Raw genomic sequence first — 19,164 nt, 5'->3', positions numbered from 1 at the left:
CGCAGCTGCTCCCAGAGACAAGGCTCTTACAAGCAGTCATAGCCACAGGCCGCTGTCCCATGTGGCCGCGGTCCCACGCCTCCTCCAGGGTCCTCTTGCTGTGATGCTCTGCAGTGGCTGTTGGCATTTCCACTGAGTTTTCCCAGGTTTTGGCACAAAAAGATGTGTTAGAATGGCTGGTCACCACTCAACAGAACACTAGGCCAACACAGTTCCACGTGGAAGAGGTTTTATTGGAAGGGAGAGACAAGGTGGTGGCAGAGAGAAAAGAGGGAGAGAGAGAGGGAGGAAGGGGTGTTCTCCTTGTTTATATGGAAAGTGACATGACACAAGTAAAGGTGGGAGGTGAGCCAAGTGAATGCTGGGAATATGGTGCCTGTTGTCTTGGCAACCAGTCTGCAGGTTGCAGGCTGTGCTGTCACTTATGTAATATCAGAGGTTTGGAATGTCCTGGTGCCAACAGCATCTCTACAACCAAATATGCTTTACACTCTCTCAGCTATGATCCAATACATTTTGCCCCATCCCATAAATCCCCTTCAAACTAATTTAAACTAATATCACTGTATCCTTCCATTCCTAATTTTTATCAGTTTGTATTGGGTATACTCGATGTGGAAGCATGAAAATGTAGATAAAAATGACAACTCAGTTAATGAAGGAATGGTGATGGATAGATATGAAAGAATGCTTTATTTATCAAATCTCTGGAAATACAAAAACCACTTTTTCTTGAGAAGTCCTAAGAACAGGGCTCTGGTGAAACACTTCTTATTCACAGTGTCTTCAGGCATTTCCATAACCTGTGGTAGTGGAAAGAAGAGAAAATTAAGATAGGCTTGGGTTTCCATGAGCAAACGATATATATTCCTCTAAGTTTGAACAGCATGGTATCCAAGACAACCCAATGGATGCAGGAGGAGCTGAGACCCACTGCAGCTAATGACCCAATAAGCTGTGCAGCAAACTCGCTGAGGGTTCAAGAGGCATCACACCTCTCCAAAGCATACACTCTTCTATAATAACACACAGTCCAAGCAAAATGATTCCTAAGAAGATCTACCTAGAATTTTATGGAGGAGGAAATCTGGGACACAAGCTAGAGGAATTCTGGTTACCCTTTAAAAGAATGTGAGCTACTGCCGGGCAGTGGTGGTACACGCCTTTAATCCCAGCACTAGGGAGGCAGAGGTAGGTGGATTTCTGAGTTCAAGATCAGCCTCATCTACAAAGTGAGTTCCAGGATAGCCAGGGCTACACAGAGAAACCCTGTCTCAAAAAACAAAAACAGAAACGAAACAAAACAAAACAAAACAAGAATGTGAACTGCTTACCTGCACTGCAGGGAGCACTGTATTTTGCAACTGCAAACTCATCTGAGTAAATGAGAAAACAGAAACAAATGCATCAAGTGATGTCACCATGGGCTTCTGCATTTGCATCAGAAATGCCCACATCATTTCTCTAATCCACTGCTTGTTGCCTTGGACAACCTTCCAGCAATGGTGAGCCACATTTCACCCCAGACTCCTGACAGTCGGTTGTTGTACATTCTTAAATCTCATTCCTGTCCTATGACTGGCTTATCTGACAAAAAATTTAACTCTGCAACTACTTTGTTTTTCTGGTTGATGGGTTTAAAATGTGCTTTCTTCCACAGAAGCAAGGAGATAAAGGGGGCAGGTGTCAAACCTGAAGGAGACAAGAGGAAGTGGTGAGGAGCCAGTGTCACTTGGCAGCCTGGCACGTTCCTAGGTCTGAGTTCCTGCACGGGGAACTGAATGCCCATGTTCAGGATGCTCTTGCTCACCTTTCTCGTAGTAATCATAGACTTTCACTATGGCTGGCTTCAGGTCTCTCACTGGAATATCTTGCTGCACCATGAAGAACAAGGTCAGCATCTGATTTGACACCTGGAAATCAAAAGGAGCTAAATGACTTCCTGGGACATTTTTTTTTACATTGAAATCAATTGTGGTTTTACAAGGTTGGGATTTTATTTGCTGACAGCATAGTATAGAAAACCCCCAGAGTAAGTGGGAAATTGCCTAAAATTACCTCTTCAATGATTAACATGACTTGGTAAGTCCATATGCCTTAATCGAGGGTTAGAAAACTTCTTAATGCTTTGACCCAGTAATATAGTTCCTTGTTATTTTATTGCTACTTAACTGTAATTTTGTTACTGTTATGATTGTAATATAAATATCTGATATCCAGGATAACTGATATGGATCCCCCACACACAAAGGGAACACAGGTTGGGAACTATTGCCTTAATCAACGGCAGCTCATGGCTATGTTCAAGGGGAGGAATATATACACAGTTTCAGTTTTACTATGATATCTTCTTTTAAATTTCAGAGGTTTAGTACAGTTTTGCGTTTTCGTCTTGTAAAAATACTGATACAGACCCAAAGAATTCTATAAAAGGGGAACCACTGCTGCATTGTCAACAGAGATCATTCAATAGATTCCTATCAATAGATGTTTGAATAAATCTGCTACTGTACCCATCTTTTCACTTATTGGTCCATGGCTGGACTGCTGTTTTACTATCACATGGCCCAAGTGCCAGCTGAGATTCATGGTATTTTCCCCTCTTATACAGTTGTTGAAGACGATGATATAATGACTGATTAATCATAGTCATCACTTCCCTGCATTATTTAGCATCTCTAAGCTAACTGGTTGATATAATGAAAACCATTATGGAGACTATCTTCCAAGCCCCTGGAAGCATTCATATCCCAGGTGTGTAGTGGGGCATGTCTAGTCACAGGCTCAGGTGATGTATTTCCAAAGAGAGGACAGCCACTGTGATATTAGATTCTCATGACTCTAGCACGGAGGTGAGAACTCTCAAACACAGACAGGTGCTTCCCAGTTAGTTCCTAGAGGATGATTACATAGGAGTCTCACCTTATCCAAGTAAATCAAGACATGGTTATTGCTGACTTCCGTCCGGCTCACATGCACAGATCTTTCAAGCTGAAGAAAATGGAGGCATCACAAATGTTAATGAATGGATGAAGCTCCTGGAGAAGCCAGGAAAAATGAGATTATTTTATTATCAAAATATTCTGAAGGTCGAATTTCTTCAAAAGTCCCTTATAAATAAAAAAAAGTAAAAGTAAAAATGAAAGGTAATTTGGATGACTGGTATACTATTAGTATGGCATATGAACACACATGTAAAGTTGACTTACCTGAAGAAAGGGGTACCCATCACTGAATGGTCAACTCTGAATCATATACATACAAGCAATATGAAATGGACTTAGCAAGTTGTATTTTATATTTATGTGTTTGCATATATATATATATATATATATATATATATGTAATGATAATTAAGAAAAAGAAGCTATAAATTTGAGAGTGAGTAAGAAGGGAACATGGGAGAGTTGGAGGAAAGAAAGGAATGGGGAAAATGATGTAACTATAGTTTAGTTAACTTAAAAGAAAAGAAAACTGTTTACAAGTTTCTCCAGTAGCCATGATGTCTAAAGAATGATACACACACAAGCACGATCACACTTTATTTTGACAGGGCATAACCTTGAAGATTTATTGAAATAGTATTTTAATAAATAAGATATAAAATGAAATGGACTATCCTGGGCTTTCAGTGAACATATCATATTAATGTGCCATCCTGGGTTTATAGTGAATATACCAACTTAATGTGGTATCCTGGGCTTAGTGAACATACCATATTACTGTGCCATCCTGAGCTTATACTGAACATACCATTTTCACTGTTGGTTTCAAGGGGATGAAGCCAGACACCATCTTCACATCAGCAATTGCCATGTTGGAGTCAGAACGGCTTCCAATGTAACTGAAGGTTCAGGAAAGGAAGAGTTAGGCTTTCCCAAATTAGTAAATAGTCTTTTTCTATGTCTGTATATTGTATACTCTATAGCTCTATGAAGTATGCATAAGACTTTCCAAGGATCCTGAAAAAATTGGTGTGTATTAGACTTTGTATAGAACTGAGTAAATCCACAGAAACTGGATCTAGAAGCAGAATTCAAGCCTGTGGTCTCAGGTCTGTGTCTTAAGGATGCTTGGTGGGTGACATGTCCTCGAGGACTCTAACCTGTTCTGAGTTTCCTGTGACTCTCACTTGATCACCACAATTTCCTAGGTAGAGCAGCAAGCTAAGTCACAAAGGCCTTCTGAGTACGTTTGTGAGTTCTGTAGCCACTTGACTCCCTCAATGTACATGCGTGCTGTTTTCCAGAAGTAGTATACCATACAGGACTAGACTTACTTATCGGCAGCAGAATTATAGTGGAAAAGCAACTACTTCCTTTTATTTAAGCCTTCCAAGATTTTTTTTTCTATAAAGATCAAGATTACTAAAGGATTTCATTACATAGGAGGAATTCAAGTAGTAGACAAAGAATGGTATTGCTAGTTTATTTACTATCAGGAGTAAGTAATTATTCAAGGGAATTAATTTCTGAAGGTAGAGGGCAGGCAACATAGCTCCATCGCAGAGAAACACGATTTTACCAACTTAAAACAATACCTTATTTTTAAAACAGATCTAAATATTTGCTACCCAACAGCTTTGTTTAGTGATAAGCCCCAGATAAAAAGACTAGTTGTTTACCCAGATGGTGAAAATTGGTCTTACCTGATATTGAGTGAGATCTGGAAGGTGGTGTGAGCTTTGAGATCCTCACAAGTCCCAGGCAGAGTCTGCACCACCAAAGCAAATGGAAACTCCTTCTCCCTCGGGAGAACACTATATTTCAAGGATGTCTGGTGGCACATTAAAGACAGGCGTCTGTTTTACTCTTTTCGTGGTGATTCCCCTCAACTCCCTCATCTCTTTCTCTGGAACTTGTCCATTGGCTTGCCTGAGTTCTGACTTTTTATAGGGAGGATGATCCCTGCCCTCCCACCACCACCTCCTCTGCCCAAGTCTTACCTGGAGGTAGACACACCCTTCTCCAGCTACCTTTGCGGTGTAATCCCCAGGCACAGTTGGCAATGTGACTCTCTGTAATAATAACTGGTTGTCGTTGTTCACTTGGAATTTTGTATAAAATGCGCCAGAAGACTGGATGGTCACATGTGCAGCTTTCTTCGCTCTTGTGAAAGTAGCTGCTCCGTATTTGGACAAAGCATGGAGAGCCACTACCGTGTCCTGAAAGAGGAATGGGGTAACTCACCCAGGGATCACAACGTGATCAGTTGCCCAGAAGTCTGGAGCTTAGGCCCTATGGAGGTGCTTTTGGGTGGAGAATCAAAGCTAGTAGGAGCCAGAGCTTGGTCTGGTCCCCTTTCCAAATCAAACTCGTCTCTGCTGACTAGAAGCCAAGGTCTTTTATAACTGTGCTCAGAGTCAGGCTTTCTCCAAAGGAAGCAAAGGGGCTCATTATAAACATCCCCCTGATATACGGCTATTCTGACTGGCCTCTCCTGGTTCATCAAAATACCACCAGTGCTCACCTCCCCATCACTATGCATATTCTCAAAACCACTGACACTGAGCTGCAAGACAATATTTAAATAATAGATTTCTAAGAAATCTTTTTATAATCTTATAAAAATATAAATAATAATATTTTTAACACAATAGACATAGACAAGGTTGTATTTCTTTATACCCTCGTCCCACTTACAGAAGACATATGCTTATATCTACTGTCTCTCAAAATAAAGACTCTTCCTGGGCACATACTGATGAATTGTTTAGGCATATAACTATAGAGTTGATCTTGAGAGATTGGTTGAGGAAAGACATCCCATTATGTTGCGGATAAACATATTTTTGTGTAGTAAGAGGCGTCTGGAGACCATCAAAAGCATCTAGTTACCACATAGGCCTACAAATGGACACATCTGTAAGCAGAGAATGTTGAGTTAGGGTCCCTATTGACAGCTCAAAAAGAGTCTTCGCCTTCAAGAAGAACAGTAGGTAATTTTTTCTTCCTCCTTCTGGTGCCCTAGTATTACTGTGGGCACATAGATTTGTTGTTGAAACGAGGAGACCACAATAATGCAGGGCTGAGGTGGGGTGCCACAATTTAAGATTTCTGTTTAGCGGTCTTTCAATTTCCTCTTATTATCTCTGTATATTAATAATCTTCCAAGTCACCTTCATTGTTTTTTTTTTCTCATGTGTGTTTTTAGTCAGCAGCCCTTTCACTAACTAAAGATAAAATGTTTTAACCAATCACTGACCTGGGTGGAGGAGAAGCCACCGTGGGAATTCTGCTGCTTTGTGAGCCACTTCACAATGAGCATTGCAGCAGTCAGGTCCTCTCGGGTTGGAACCAGCTCAGTGGTAAGATAAGCCAGGAGCACATAAGCGGTCATCTCTACCTCAGCCGAGGGAGCCTGGGGTTGGTACCAGAGATCTGCTGGCACTCTGGGTTTCTGAGCTCTGGTCCAGTGGACAGAATTGTCTGGAGGTAGAAAAGGGATGCTTATGCAGAGACAAAGTTTGGAGCTGAGACAGAAGAAAGGACCATCCAGAGACTGGCCCACCCAGGGATCCATCCCACATACAACCACCAAACCCAGACACTATTACATATGCCAGCAAGATTTTGCTGACAGGACCCTGATATAGCTGTCTCTTGTGAGGCTATGCCAGTGCCTGGAAAATACAGAAGTGGATGCTCACAGTCATCTATTGGATGGAACACAGGACCCCTAAAGAAGGAGCTAGAGAAAGTAATCAAGGAGCTAAAGGGGTTGGCAACCCTATAGAAGGAACAACAATATGAACTAACCACTACCCCACAAAACTGTTTCTCTAGTTGCATATGTAGCAGAGGATGGCCTAGTTGTTCATCAATGGGAGGAGAGGCCCTTGGTCTTGCGAAGATCATATGCCCTAGTACAGGGGAATGCCAGGGCCAGGAAACAGGAGTGGGTGGATTGGGGAGCAGGGCAGGGGGAGGGTATAGGGGACTTTCGGGATAACATTTGAAATGTAAATGAAGAAAATATCTAATTTTAAAAAAGAATGCTTATGAGTGATGAAATATTTGCACTTCGTTGTTTGAAAGCATCCAAGGCAGAGCTAAAGTAAGAACTGCTCTTCAAAGGTCATTCTTCAAACCTTAAAGAGATAACAGTCCTTTTGGTGTAAATGTGAATTCGACATTTCAATCCAGGCATGGCAGGGTAGTGCTGGTAGAGTGACAGGCTCCTTAACCACTTATGACTGAAGACAGTTACTACAGTTGTGTAGTGGGAGAAAGTTCTCTCATAGGCTGTGGGTATTCTGTGCTTCAGATGTGATCTAGAGCTTAACCAGAATGTATTAGATATCTTGTAAAACCCTTCCCTAGAAGGTTCATGTGAATATCACCAAGCACATGATATGATAAAAAGTTTATAGTCATTAGATTGTAAAAAATAAAAAAATACTGTTGTCTTTAAAGTAGCTGGCATGGCTGTTAAGTACTGAAACTGACAAAGATTATCATGGAAAGCTAGTTTTTCTTTGAGAGCAATTTGGCAATATTCAGGAAAAAAAGAGTCTGGTCTACAGTGAATCCTTAAACTTCTAGAAGTCTAACTTGGATAAGCTGGTACATGCACAGAGGGACCAGAGGGACAGGTATCTGTGCATCCACTGTGGACCTGCTATGTCAACAATCAAGAAGTCTAACACAGTGCCACATAGCTGCAAACCCAGTACTTGGGATTGTACTGAGGTGGGAGAATTGTGACTTTGAGGCTAGCTTAGGCTACATAGCAAGAATTTGTCTAACAAATAGAAAACGAAGAATGAAAATCAGTGCACTACTGCTAGGGAGGCTTATTTGCCTAATCTTACACCTAAAAATCAAAAGGAAAACAAGCTACTGAAATATTAATGGATATGATACTGCACATGTAAAGCTGTACACTTTACAAAATTAAAAATATCATTTATGGATACATATGCAAGAAATACATAGGTATATATTGCATATATACATATAAGTAGAAATTGTGATAATGTATTTAAAATAATGTTCATCTCTAGAGGGGTAAATGAAACATGTTTTTTTTTTAATGCATTGGGTATACTTATTTTCTTCCACTGGGAATGAGTGACTCAGGAATTTCCTAATTATTCCTTAGGCTTATTACATTCTCTGAAATATTTCTCAGTGCATTAAGAACATTTAATGGCACTATCAAAGAAGAAAGACAAGTTCAATTTCATTGGATATGCGCATTGTATTTTCTGTCTCTTTAACTTGTCATATAAACCGTGATATATGAAAAAATATTACCTGAAAATAAAAAGATTGATCAACATGATTGACTTGTGTAATGAGGTAAAACATCAGAAGTTTCTCATGAAGTCACCAAGTAAGGGTCAAGTGGAGATTAGGAAGCGACATATAAGTAGTAGGTCTAACAGCTAGTGCTCTTATAACATTCATCATGTGCCACAGACTTCACTAAGTCTTCACATTTACTATTCACTCAATGGACAACCCTATGGGGCAAACAGTGTCCCTGTTTCCTGATGAAAGAACAGAACCATCAGTAACTGGATAGCTTGCCTGGCTTCACACAAATAGTTCATTGTGGAGCAAATCTTCAAGGCTGAGCTTCTTGCTGCTAAACCCGATGCTGCTTCTTTTTTTTTTTTTTTTCCTTAATGTGTGATTTCACTTTTAAAGTCCTAGATTTTAAAAATAAATTCTATATGGAATAGATAGATATAACTAGATGATGGATAGTGGGTAGCATATAGGACAGATCACAAAAGGCAGAGCAGAAAAATTCTGCAGTATAGCCCACAGGCTGTTGGCAGTAGAATGACCTCAAATGCTCTTACCTTCTTTTACCGCCTCCTCATCGAGTGATTTCAGTATCTCCTTCTTCGTGTCCTGGTTACCAGCAAGGGCAAATGCATAGGCCAACAGTGCCTTAGTGTAGACATGGTTGCCGCTGGCTCCTCTCCTCGCTGACTTCCAGGCTGTGTCCAGGCAAAAGAGGGCATTTCGGACAACAGGATGCTATGAACAGGAAGCAGAAAGGAAACAGCTATGTGAAGAAAGGGGCTGACATTCCCAGGTGAGCAGATAGAGGACATGGAGATAAGAGGGTTTTCCAATTCATTCTTATACTTAGAAGAAGAAGCATCTAACCAAGGCCCAGGAAATATCACAGAAGAGGCAGAAAGAATGTAAGAGCCACAGGATGGGTAGGAGCCTTGTGAAATGCTCTCTTCTGAATATAGCATGGCTACCACATTCATGAGCTTACAGTAGCTGGGGCTACCTGCAGAAGGCACATGATCAAGCCAGCCAAAATTCTAGCATAGATGGGGTAGGTGCTTTTCAGATCCCACCCCATATTTTGGCTCTCATGGCATTTGGTAGTTTCTGGAGGAGGAGAGAATTATTATTTTTCAAGAGTGCAGCCTCTGGTCAGAGCCTCATGGGTGGCTCCACACACAGGAACATATTAGCAGCACTAACTGGACTTTGTGGTTATATTTTTTCATAAGAAGGCATGAAGTTGGGAAGGGATGAGTTGAAAAGGACATGGGGAGGAGTTGGAGGGAGGAAATAGAAAGGAGTAGATACGACTATATGTGATTATATACATTTATGAAATTCTCAAAAGTAGAAATATAATGTACTACTAACTGCTAATTTGACATTAGCCATGTCTTTAGGATCCTTGAGAGACTGGAGATGTTTATAGGAGAGAAACAGCATAGATGCCTCCCTCGGAAAATGCAAACCTTTCCTCTTTGCTGGAGCAAATGGATTTGAGAAGCATTTGCACTGCATAAAAGGAAAGCAGACACATGCTGTTTAGGAAGCTCAAGTCTCAGGCAACAAGCCAGAGTTTTGTTGCACCCAGAATCATCTTTTGGTAGGGAAGGAGGTGGTACCTACAGTGACAGGAAGAGACATCTCCAGGAGAGCAATGGTGATGTAGGCAGACAAAGTGACTTCATCTTCTACTCCTCCCTGTGAATGGGCAAGAGGAAGCAATCTCAGTAGTTCTAAGAGTTCTATTAACTAGCTATTTGTATTCTGCTGTGTTGTGGAACTTCTCATTTCTAAATATCCACTCCCGAGCAATGCATCACAATTAATATGAACTCTATCTTCTCTTTCTTGGTGATGTCTAGGTCTTATTGTTCTTTAGTAGCTCTGTCAATAATTTCTACCCTGTAATCTCTGTACTCACAGATCTCATAATGGATAAGCCAAAACTAGCTCTGGAATACTCACCTTCATGGCATTGTTGAGCAGTGACCCGGAGCTCCTGAAGCAGCCATTGTCCTTCTGCTGCTGGGAGAGCCAGGTGAGGGCTTGGGTGATGTGTGATTCATCGATGAAGATATATCTTCGAGCCTGAGCAAAACTCTTCAGTACAAAGGCTGTGAGCCTGAGTGACGTGGGAATAATCGTATATTTGCTGTTACAATGATTTTAGAGCCTCTTCACAAGAAAATGCTTCCAGAGTCCCTGCCTGACACTGGAGAAGTATCTAACTGGAATTGGTGCACTGGAGATACCCTCTAGGTCTACCCTGGTCTACAGGAGAAGGATGCTAGAACTAGAATTTGCTTTAGCCATAATAAAGAAGCTACAGGTTTCTGACACACTTCTTTTTTCTTGGCTCATTGAGAAGATAAAGCAGCATGGGATGGTTCTTCACCCTCCTCTTGGAAGGTTTTTTGCTATGTATAGATGACAGTATCCTCACATGTCCATTTCTTCTATGCAGTAACCTTACATTCACTTTGACTTAGGAATGTAAATATAAGATTTTGCATCATTCTATCCTTAATTCTTTCCCCTCTAAATGAATTCATCCTCTCTCAAGATAAGTATGATCCAAGAAAGATAAGAAAAACTGAAGCTGTTACGGCTTATCTAGAAGTCATGTGATATGCTCACTATCAGTTTAAAACTCTTGGCTAGGGGAACTGTTTTTAGAAAAGAAAGTGTTGCTATAATATGCCCAGGATGACTTAGGAACACGTTTAACAAACATATTTCTGAATATCAAATTGTCTGCTTGTTAATTCTCCAATGTTGGTACATTCATTTAATATAATTCATTCTAATTCCAATAACATATATCTTGACATAGTTGTTATTGACATAACTAGGGTACTGCATGTAAAGAATTCAAGCCTCGAGAGGCAGAGGCAGGTCGATTTCTGGGTTCCAGGCCAGCCTGGTCTACAAAGTGAATTCCAGGACATCCAGGGCTATACAGAGAAACAAACAAACAAACAAACAAACAAGAGTTCAAGCCATTTGCTTCCCCTTACCAGGTATTGGCATGACTCCTACCAGGTTTATCCCCAAAAGTACTGTAGGAGCCATCCCGGTGCTTGTAGTTTAATTGTCTTTGGTAACCTGTGAGGGGAAGTTAGAGAAACAATATGGCAGGTTGAGTACCCATGGCAACCAGAAAGATTATTAAAATGCTTGACATCTCTTGTAACTGCTGAAAACTGTTCTGTCCACATCTAAAATATGTTCTCGCTTCATAATGTGTTCTTGGAAGTTGGAGAGGAGATAGTTTCTATGAAGTAACCCATACTAGTGTTTTCTATTATGGTCTTGAGATAATAGGCAATAGTAATGATAAATAACTCAGCCTCATTGAACAAGCCAACTGAAACAGTACTGTCAACCTTCAGCCCCTTGATCAGTACTCACCCGTATTGAGATAGGTAATGGCCTTGGTCTTGATCTCCTGTGTCAGCTGCTCTGTTTCATTCAGATAGTCCAGGACATAGATATTAGGAGCAAACAGAACCATGTTCTGTTCTCCACAGCCATAGGGCATCTTAAGGAGATCCTGTGTGTTCTGCATAGCAGAACCCAATATATCTCCTAGAAAATGGGAGAGATGGGAAATAATGACATTTAAGATTATATCCAAAATAAATAATTAGCCATGTTAAGAAATGAGTACTTTTGCAAAGGGTACAGACAGGACACTGGAATTTTTGGAATTTGAAAATTGTTGGAAACAATAATTCAAAGAAAAGAAGTTAAAATTATAATTTGATGAATTTGTGTATATATTCAAGACAAGGTTTTGCTCTGCGACCTAGGCTGGCCACAAACTATGTATCCTCCTGCATCAGGCATTCAATGTTGGGATTGTAGGTGTGTACTACCACATTTTGTTGTTGTTGTTGCCTTTTGTTTGGAATAAATATTTATAGAAAGGTGAACAATATGAAAGAGGAAGTTACATTCCTATATATTTAAGAATGTGTCTGCACTTGTTTGTCTACTGATTTGACTCCTTGAATCCAGAATGTAAGGGTGCTTCATAATAAATGATGCAGATTTCATGGAGTTTCTTTCTTATAGTATTGGTTGTATGACAAGTAAGCTCATGAAAGTGAAACTGTAAATAAATTTTAATCTAAGATTTTACACCATAAAAAAAGAATGTGTCTATAATGTCAAAACAATTTTTTAAAAAGAGGTAATAATTTAAAGGAATGTGCAAGGGGACACATAGGAGGGGTTAGAGGGAAGAAAGGGAAAGAGGAAATGATGTAATTATATTTTAATTAAGAAAATTAAAAATTATAAAATAAAAAGTTCGCTGTATAAATACAAACTACATATAAATGTGTGTATGTATGCATACACACACACACATATATGAACAAAAAAAATACATCAAAAATTAACATCCAAATTCTCTAGGGAATGAACTCACCCAAAACTGTGACAGAAGCTCGGGCAGATTCCTCTACCACATCTGATGGCAGTTTCAGAGATATCTGTTCCGATACCTCAGCACCTAGGGCAAGAAGCACATCAGCCACAGGAAAGGCCACTCTGCACTGGATCTTTAGAGATGTTCATGGCCCAGAAACTAGAATTGTCCCTTAAGCAGAAGCTACTTCTGAAAAGCTGTTCCTTTAAAAAAAATTAAACATTCATTTCTTTTCTTTCTGATCTTAGGAGTTACTGAGACTTGAAGGTTTTCATAATTTCATCCCAGACCTCCTTGATATGAAGTAGAATTTCCAAGTCAGCAAGAGTCCAGAGCTGGTGAGGGGAGGGGGGGTCTGTGGCAGTCACACCATGGTCTACACTGTGTGTGCAGGACAAGATGAGCCAATTTAGCTTTCCCACTCACAGCTTCTCTCTCAAAAGCCATGAAAGAGGAAAATTCAACCAGGATTCATTTGTATAAATAAACAGAGAAAACCTCCCTCAAAAGTCCTAATTCTACAACAATATCATATAATTTGTTTCAGATATGAATATGCTGTATCTTAATTGGAGACCTCTAAAATAGGAATGAGCAAATGAATAGTACCTGACTCACTAAAAAGAAAATAATTACTATATAAAAAGATAAAATAGGAAAGTATAATAGTTACTTTCCTTTCATAAAGTTATCCATATATGGCCTTTCACAAAGTTAATATCAATCATTTTGCAAGAAAAATGTTCTAAGCAAAGATAAAATAAAAATAAACAGGTGGAAGAAAATATTTTGGCTTGCATAAAATAAAGTAATAACAATTGCTGAATCAATACATGTGCCATTTTAATCCTGGTAGAATATATAAAGAGGAAAATGAAGGAATTGTGGTATTTATCATCTTATCCTCATAAAATTAATATTGAGTTATGTAAGAAGTCAGATACCATAGGTCGGGGTGAAAGAAAACACAATGTGCTCATTAAATAACCAATACCATTCAACTCAGGTCAAAAGAGACAAAATAGTCCAACATCTATGGTCAAATGACATGACAGCATTTCATAGTAATGCCTCAAACAAACACACAATAGCAAAGTTCAACTCCTCTTGTGATGAATCAAGACAGGATCACAATACTTTCAATCAAAAATCTTGACAACATTTGTAAGCAATGGAGGTAGATAAAGATGCTGAGCATACTTTCTGGAAATACATACTTATGGAAGCATAAACACAGGAGGTGCTTGGTCTACTAAAACCAAGACTAGGAAGGATGTGATGAGATGGGAACTATTAAGCCCCAGAATATCCCATGCAAGGCTCAGCCAGCACCTCTTCAGGGACTAGAACATCTTTGGAAATTCATTACACAGAAACAAGTCTTAAAGGGATAGCCCACAACTGGAGAGAACCCAAACCAGAAGAGTTAAAGATGGTGCCATTTTAACCACTTCATGTCTGCTTTCCCCAGTTAGCACAACACTTGACAGAGATCTCCCCAAGTCCAGTTTGAACAGGAGAAAAAGAGTCATCCTCCCCAGATGGCATTCTGAGTTGCTTCCCAGGGAGCCTACTGTAGTCCAACTCACAGAAAACCCAAGGGCAATGTCACAGATTACACATATTCAGACAAAGATGGCTCAAGACAAGTTGCTATAAGAAAGATCCTATATATAAACATTATGGTAACTAGAGAGAAAGTCTGGTGAGTAGAAACACAAATCAAATCTAAAAAGGATTAAAAACAACATTACAGAAAAACATCAGTCCACAAAAGGAGACACAGAGAATGGAAGAAATGGATCATCTACACAACCAGGAATGGTTAACATGTGGAGAAGGCCTTGCCTGTCAATAACCACCTCAGATGTGAAAGGATAAGAGTCTCCAATATAAGGACTGAGAATGAATAAATGAATAAAAACGAGACCTAACTATGTGGCACTGCAACAGAATCACCTTCTCAGGGAACAAAACGTGGAGATAATGGCACTTCTATCATGTAAAATAAAAATATGTGAAAATTTAGAGACATTTATAGAGACTCATTCTCTAGGAGAAAAAAATAACAGTTTTGAAAATGCATGTACCTCCAAATCAGAGTGCATAGACAAAGCAAATATTCAAGGATACAAAGTGATATAAACTGTAATGCAATAATGGAGGGGAACCTCAATACCGCACTTCAAAGTATAGACAGATCATCCAGGGAGAAAATGAATAAAACACTCACTTGGCCTAACAGATGATTGCAGAACACTCCATAGAGGACAACAGAACACCATTCTTCTTTATGAGGTGGAAGCAATGCTTATAAATTATATTTGTGTGGCCAAGAGATGAAGGCTATGATTAACAAGTGGAATATTTTTCTCAGATTTTCTTGGCTAAACTTTTCTTTATTCCTTATTGTCCTCCATCTTCCTGGCTCAAATTCCCCCCATATAACAACAACAACAACCACATTGCTAACATTTGCTACCTTTTTAAAAATTAGTTCTTTACATACATGAGTTTCATACATGTTTTAATCACATTCACATACCCTTAAGTCTCCCCAAATCCATCTTCCTAATGCCTAATGATGTTTTTTTATTCTCCCTTCAATACCAACTTGTTCTGTCCAAATATTCTTGGATGTGAGCTCTTCCACTAGAGTGTGGTTGATGTTCCAGGGGTTACATTGTTAAGGAAAACGGTCTTTCCCTCTCCCAAAGGCTAAAATCTGCCATTTGTACAACAACTAGGTGTTGGGGTTCTATACCAGCACCCTTTTCCATGCTGGAATTTGGTCTGGCATGGACTACAGAGTTTGTGTACACTGTTGCAATTGCTGTGAGCTCATGCATACAGTGGCCCTGCTTTGCTCTGCTATGACACTGTTTCCCTGTAGTCATTCACCACCCCTGGCACTTATACTTTCTGTCCACTCTTGCACAATGATGGCATTTTGGGGGGTAGGTACAAAATGTATGTTCCCTTTAGGGCTGAGCATTCTATCTTCTCTGGTTCTCTGTACTTGGGGCAGTTTGGGTCTCTGTACCAAACACCATCTATTGCAAATAGAAACTTCTCTGATGGGGATTGAGAGATGCATTGATCTATGGTTACAACAGGAAGTCTACATTGAGATGTCATCTTACCTCACTCTGAATGCTTAAAGTACACAAATAATTACAAATGCTGAGATCCATTGGAGAAGGGATAATACTTATTCCTTCCTTGCAGAAACACAAATTGGTTCAACCACTATAGAAATCACTGTGGAAGTTCCTCAAAAAATGTAAAAATAGATCTTCCACAGGATCCAGCTGTACCACTCGGGTATATACATAAATGACTCCACAGAGTCCTACTGTAGAGATACTTGCTCAACCAGGTTGATTGCTGCCCTAGTCACAATACCCAGGAAATGGAATAGCATGGATATCCATCAACTAATGAAGGGGTAATGAAATGTACGTTTACACATGGAATATTATTGAACTATTTAAAATGAAATGATGACATTCTGAGGTAAAATGCATGGATTTGGAAATAATCACTCTGAGCGAGGTCATTCAGATTCAGAAAGACAAATGTCACATGTTTTCTCTCACCTGTGGGTGGGAGCTTTGAATCTCCATAATGTATGTTTCATTTGGAATAGCTACAACTACCAGGAAATGACTAAGGGGCCGTGAGGAGGGACTTTCAAGGGAGGAGAGATAGGCTGCACTAGCATAAAAGGTACTGGCAATAATAGAATAGGAAGGGTTAAACTGGGTGGAGAATGGAGTGTAGGGTACAGTAGGGAGTAAGGAGAAGGATAAATAACACTAAAGACCTCTTGGAAAAGCCCACTCCCAGGGCTCACCTCAGTAAGCATCAGGCAGGGAAAGCTGGCCACCTTCAGGAGCCTAGGTAGCTGGAGGAAGAAGACTCTAGGGCTCTGTTCTGGGTGACTCAACCCACCTCCTCCTGGTCACCCATTCTTCCACAGTACACAGAATGCCAGGGAAAGACTGATTGAAGGTAAAGGACCATGTAGCTGGGAAACATCAGCCTAAGAGGGTCAGAATAGCTCAGCACCTGCCTAGCATAGTGCCAGCAGCTCATTAATAAAAATACCAGGTCTCTACATCAGTTATTCAGGAGCTAGAATAGGCTAGAGCTGGCATAGAAATGCTCTGTAGTTATTTGGGAGCAAAGGAGGCAAAGAGTCCCCAAAATACTACTACAAAATTGGGAACAAAAAAATAACAAAGGTAATCAAAAGCAAAAAGATCAGAACTGAAGGTGTTACATTGTATCTAAGTATGTTGCAAAACAGACATAATTAAAATCACATGATATTTACATTAAAACATATACAGAGAGACCACGATAAAAGTATAGAGACCATAGAAATGAACCCACACAGATACAGATGATTAATTTTCAATGAAGAATAAAATATACAGTGAACAAAGAAGAGTCTCTTCAAAAATTGCTGCTGAGAGAATTAGGAGTTAGAGCCTTGTCTTTAGGAAGAAACATCATTTTGTTGTGATATGTTGCTTCTTTGTTTCTTTGATTCCCCCTGCATCAGCATTCCAAGTGCAGGAAGTATAGGTATTCACTACCATACTCTGGCCTCCTTAGGAACTACTTTCTAACTCTGTTGTATTGATGACACTCCAGGTTTCATCCCACAGGAACATACAAATAATCTTTGAACTTTAAATGGTATAAAGCCTTAGTTGGAGAGTTTAATTATAATGGTTGAGGCTTACCTGTTGGACAAAGCAAACTGTTGAATGTCACTTCATTCTCTAGACCTTCAGGCTTTAGGGAAGAAAAAAGAAGTTAAGATGAACTGCACTGACCTTCAGGATATGGGAGTTGTTGATTCGGGGACCACAGAGTCCCACACAGTGAAAAAAAGGATTTGTTGCACTATCTAAATAAATTCTATTCATTGCAAGTATATGAAAAAGATGGATTGATAGAAAAGAAAATGAGTGAAGATTAATGAAGATAATTAGCAAGAGTGGACAGAGATAGAGAAGTATGGGGAGCAATAGATAAGTAGATAGATAGATAGATAGATAGATAGATAGATAGATAGATAGATAGATAGATAGATAGATATAGATAGGTAGATAGATAGATAGAAGATAGATGGTAGATAGATAATAGAGATAGATGAGAGATGTAGATAAATGACAGATGATAGATACATAGATGATAGATAAATAATAGAGATGATAGATAATAGGTAATTGAAGATAGATAATAGATGAGATAGATAGATAGATAGATAGATAGATAGATAGATAGATAGATAGATAGATAGAAGATAGATGGTAGATAGATAATAGAGATAGATGAGAGATGTAGATAAATGACAGATGATAGATACATAGATGATAGATAGATAATAGAGATGATAGATAATAGGTAATAGAAGATAATAGATGAGATAGATAGATAGATAGATAGATAGATAGATAGATAGATAGATAGATAGATAGATAAATGATAGACGACAGAGAGATGTTACTGTGAATCTTATATGGGCTGTACATTATTCAACATTGAAGAGTTGAAATTGTAAAAATAATTAGCCCCTTAACTGAGCTTGCTCTTGTGCCTCAGTGTTTCCTATCAGGTAGGCAGATTTACTTACTTCAACCAGCAGGGACTTGATGATCGTGTCTTTCTTTCCACGTTCAGGAACCACTGGCACCTCATTCCTACACAGCTCCTTAGAGTCCAGTGCCTCTGCACTCACTGTGAAATTCACATTTCCTAGGAGAAAAAGAAAAGCCAGGTAGAAGAGATGTATACATTCCCTCTTCCCGCAAGCTTGCAAACTTGGAATTTACAAGGCTATAGATTCATAAAAACACCGGAGCAGAAATGGAAGCCACATCCACTAGAGATCTGTGTCACTAGAAGTGGAGGTAAGGAAGTGAGGCTTCCTTGAGCCCTCAACTTACAAGAAAGGGTTTCTTTTTGATGTGGCTGGTGTTTTGTTTTATTTGGGATGCAGCTTTGATTATGTGGGCAAGGCCTTGAACTCTTGAGTGACCTTGTCTCAGCCTTCTAACTACTGAACTGCAGGTGTGCACCAGTAAACCTGGTAGTGCTTGCCATTCTGGAATGGAAGTCAAAGAAAAGTGATCCTACCACCTGGGGGTCCTTACCTGGGAGAAGAAGCCCTGCTTATAAGGGCCCGACTGAGCCTCTGGACTCTGCTGCTCACCTAATGACTTGGGGATCACCGCCCAGGACATGGTATGCCGCTCGTTCATACAGATGCAGTGAGACTTTTGTTCCTTCTCCTCTGGGGTAGCTAGGAAATCAGGAGAGGCCTCCAGCTGTACACCAACCTGTAACCACACAAGAAGCAGGATTAAAGATAGGAGGAGACCAGGTTTCAGTGGAAGCCTACTTGGAGATCAGATTTTCTGTTACCTAACATCAACAAGACAAATAAGACCC

The 19,164-nt window shown here is 39.7% G+C and overlaps 1 protein-coding gene across 2 annotated transcripts in view; it reads right to left on the bottom strand.

Moving 5' to 3' along the window:
• Positions 1–656: 656 nt before the first annotated feature.
• Positions 657–19,164, bottom strand: part of A2m (alpha-2-macroglobulin) — a 43,074-nt gene continuing 24,566 nt past the window's right edge. Inside the window, exons 20-36 of one of the 2 annotated variants that reach the window (NM_175628.3) lie at positions 18,926–19,052; positions 18,347–18,468; positions 17,451–17,502; positions 12,697–12,780; positions 11,673–11,849; positions 11,279–11,366; positions 10,227–10,383; positions 9,885–9,959; positions 8,813–8,993; positions 6,205–6,428; positions 4,946–5,164; positions 4,649–4,776; positions 3,754–3,844; positions 2,923–2,991; positions 1,811–1,913; positions 1,335–1,376; positions 657–803 (exon numbers count right to left, since the gene is read on the bottom strand). In NM_175628.3, coding sequence (NP_783327.2) covers positions 787–803; positions 1,335–1,376; positions 1,811–1,913; positions 2,923–2,991; positions 3,754–3,844; positions 4,649–4,776; positions 4,946–5,164; positions 6,205–6,428; positions 8,813–8,993; positions 9,885–9,959; positions 10,227–10,383; positions 11,279–11,366; positions 11,673–11,849; positions 12,697–12,780; positions 17,451–17,502; positions 18,347–18,468; positions 18,926–19,052 — 1,956 coding nt within the window. In that variant the 3' untranslated portion in view covers positions 657–786. Of the gene's footprint in view, positions 804–1,334; positions 1,377–1,810; positions 1,914–2,922; positions 2,992–3,753; positions 3,845–4,648; positions 4,777–4,945; positions 5,165–6,204; positions 6,429–8,812; positions 8,994–9,884; positions 9,960–10,226; positions 10,384–11,278; positions 11,367–11,672; positions 11,850–12,696; positions 12,781–15,196; positions 16,768–17,450; positions 17,503–18,346; positions 18,469–18,925; positions 19,053–19,164 lie in introns of those variants that run through there. The other variant, XM_011241322.2, reaches the window with a different exon arrangement.

Source organism: Mus musculus, chromosome 6 (genome assembly GCF_000001635.26).
Source record: "Mus musculus strain C57BL/6J chromosome 6, GRCm38.p6 C57BL/6J".
Classification (NCBI taxonomy): domain Eukaryota; kingdom Metazoa; phylum Chordata; class Mammalia; order Rodentia; family Muridae; genus Mus; species Mus musculus.
Note: the sequence above shows the minus strand (reverse complement) of the source record. Positions and strands in the feature narration are given on the sequence as shown.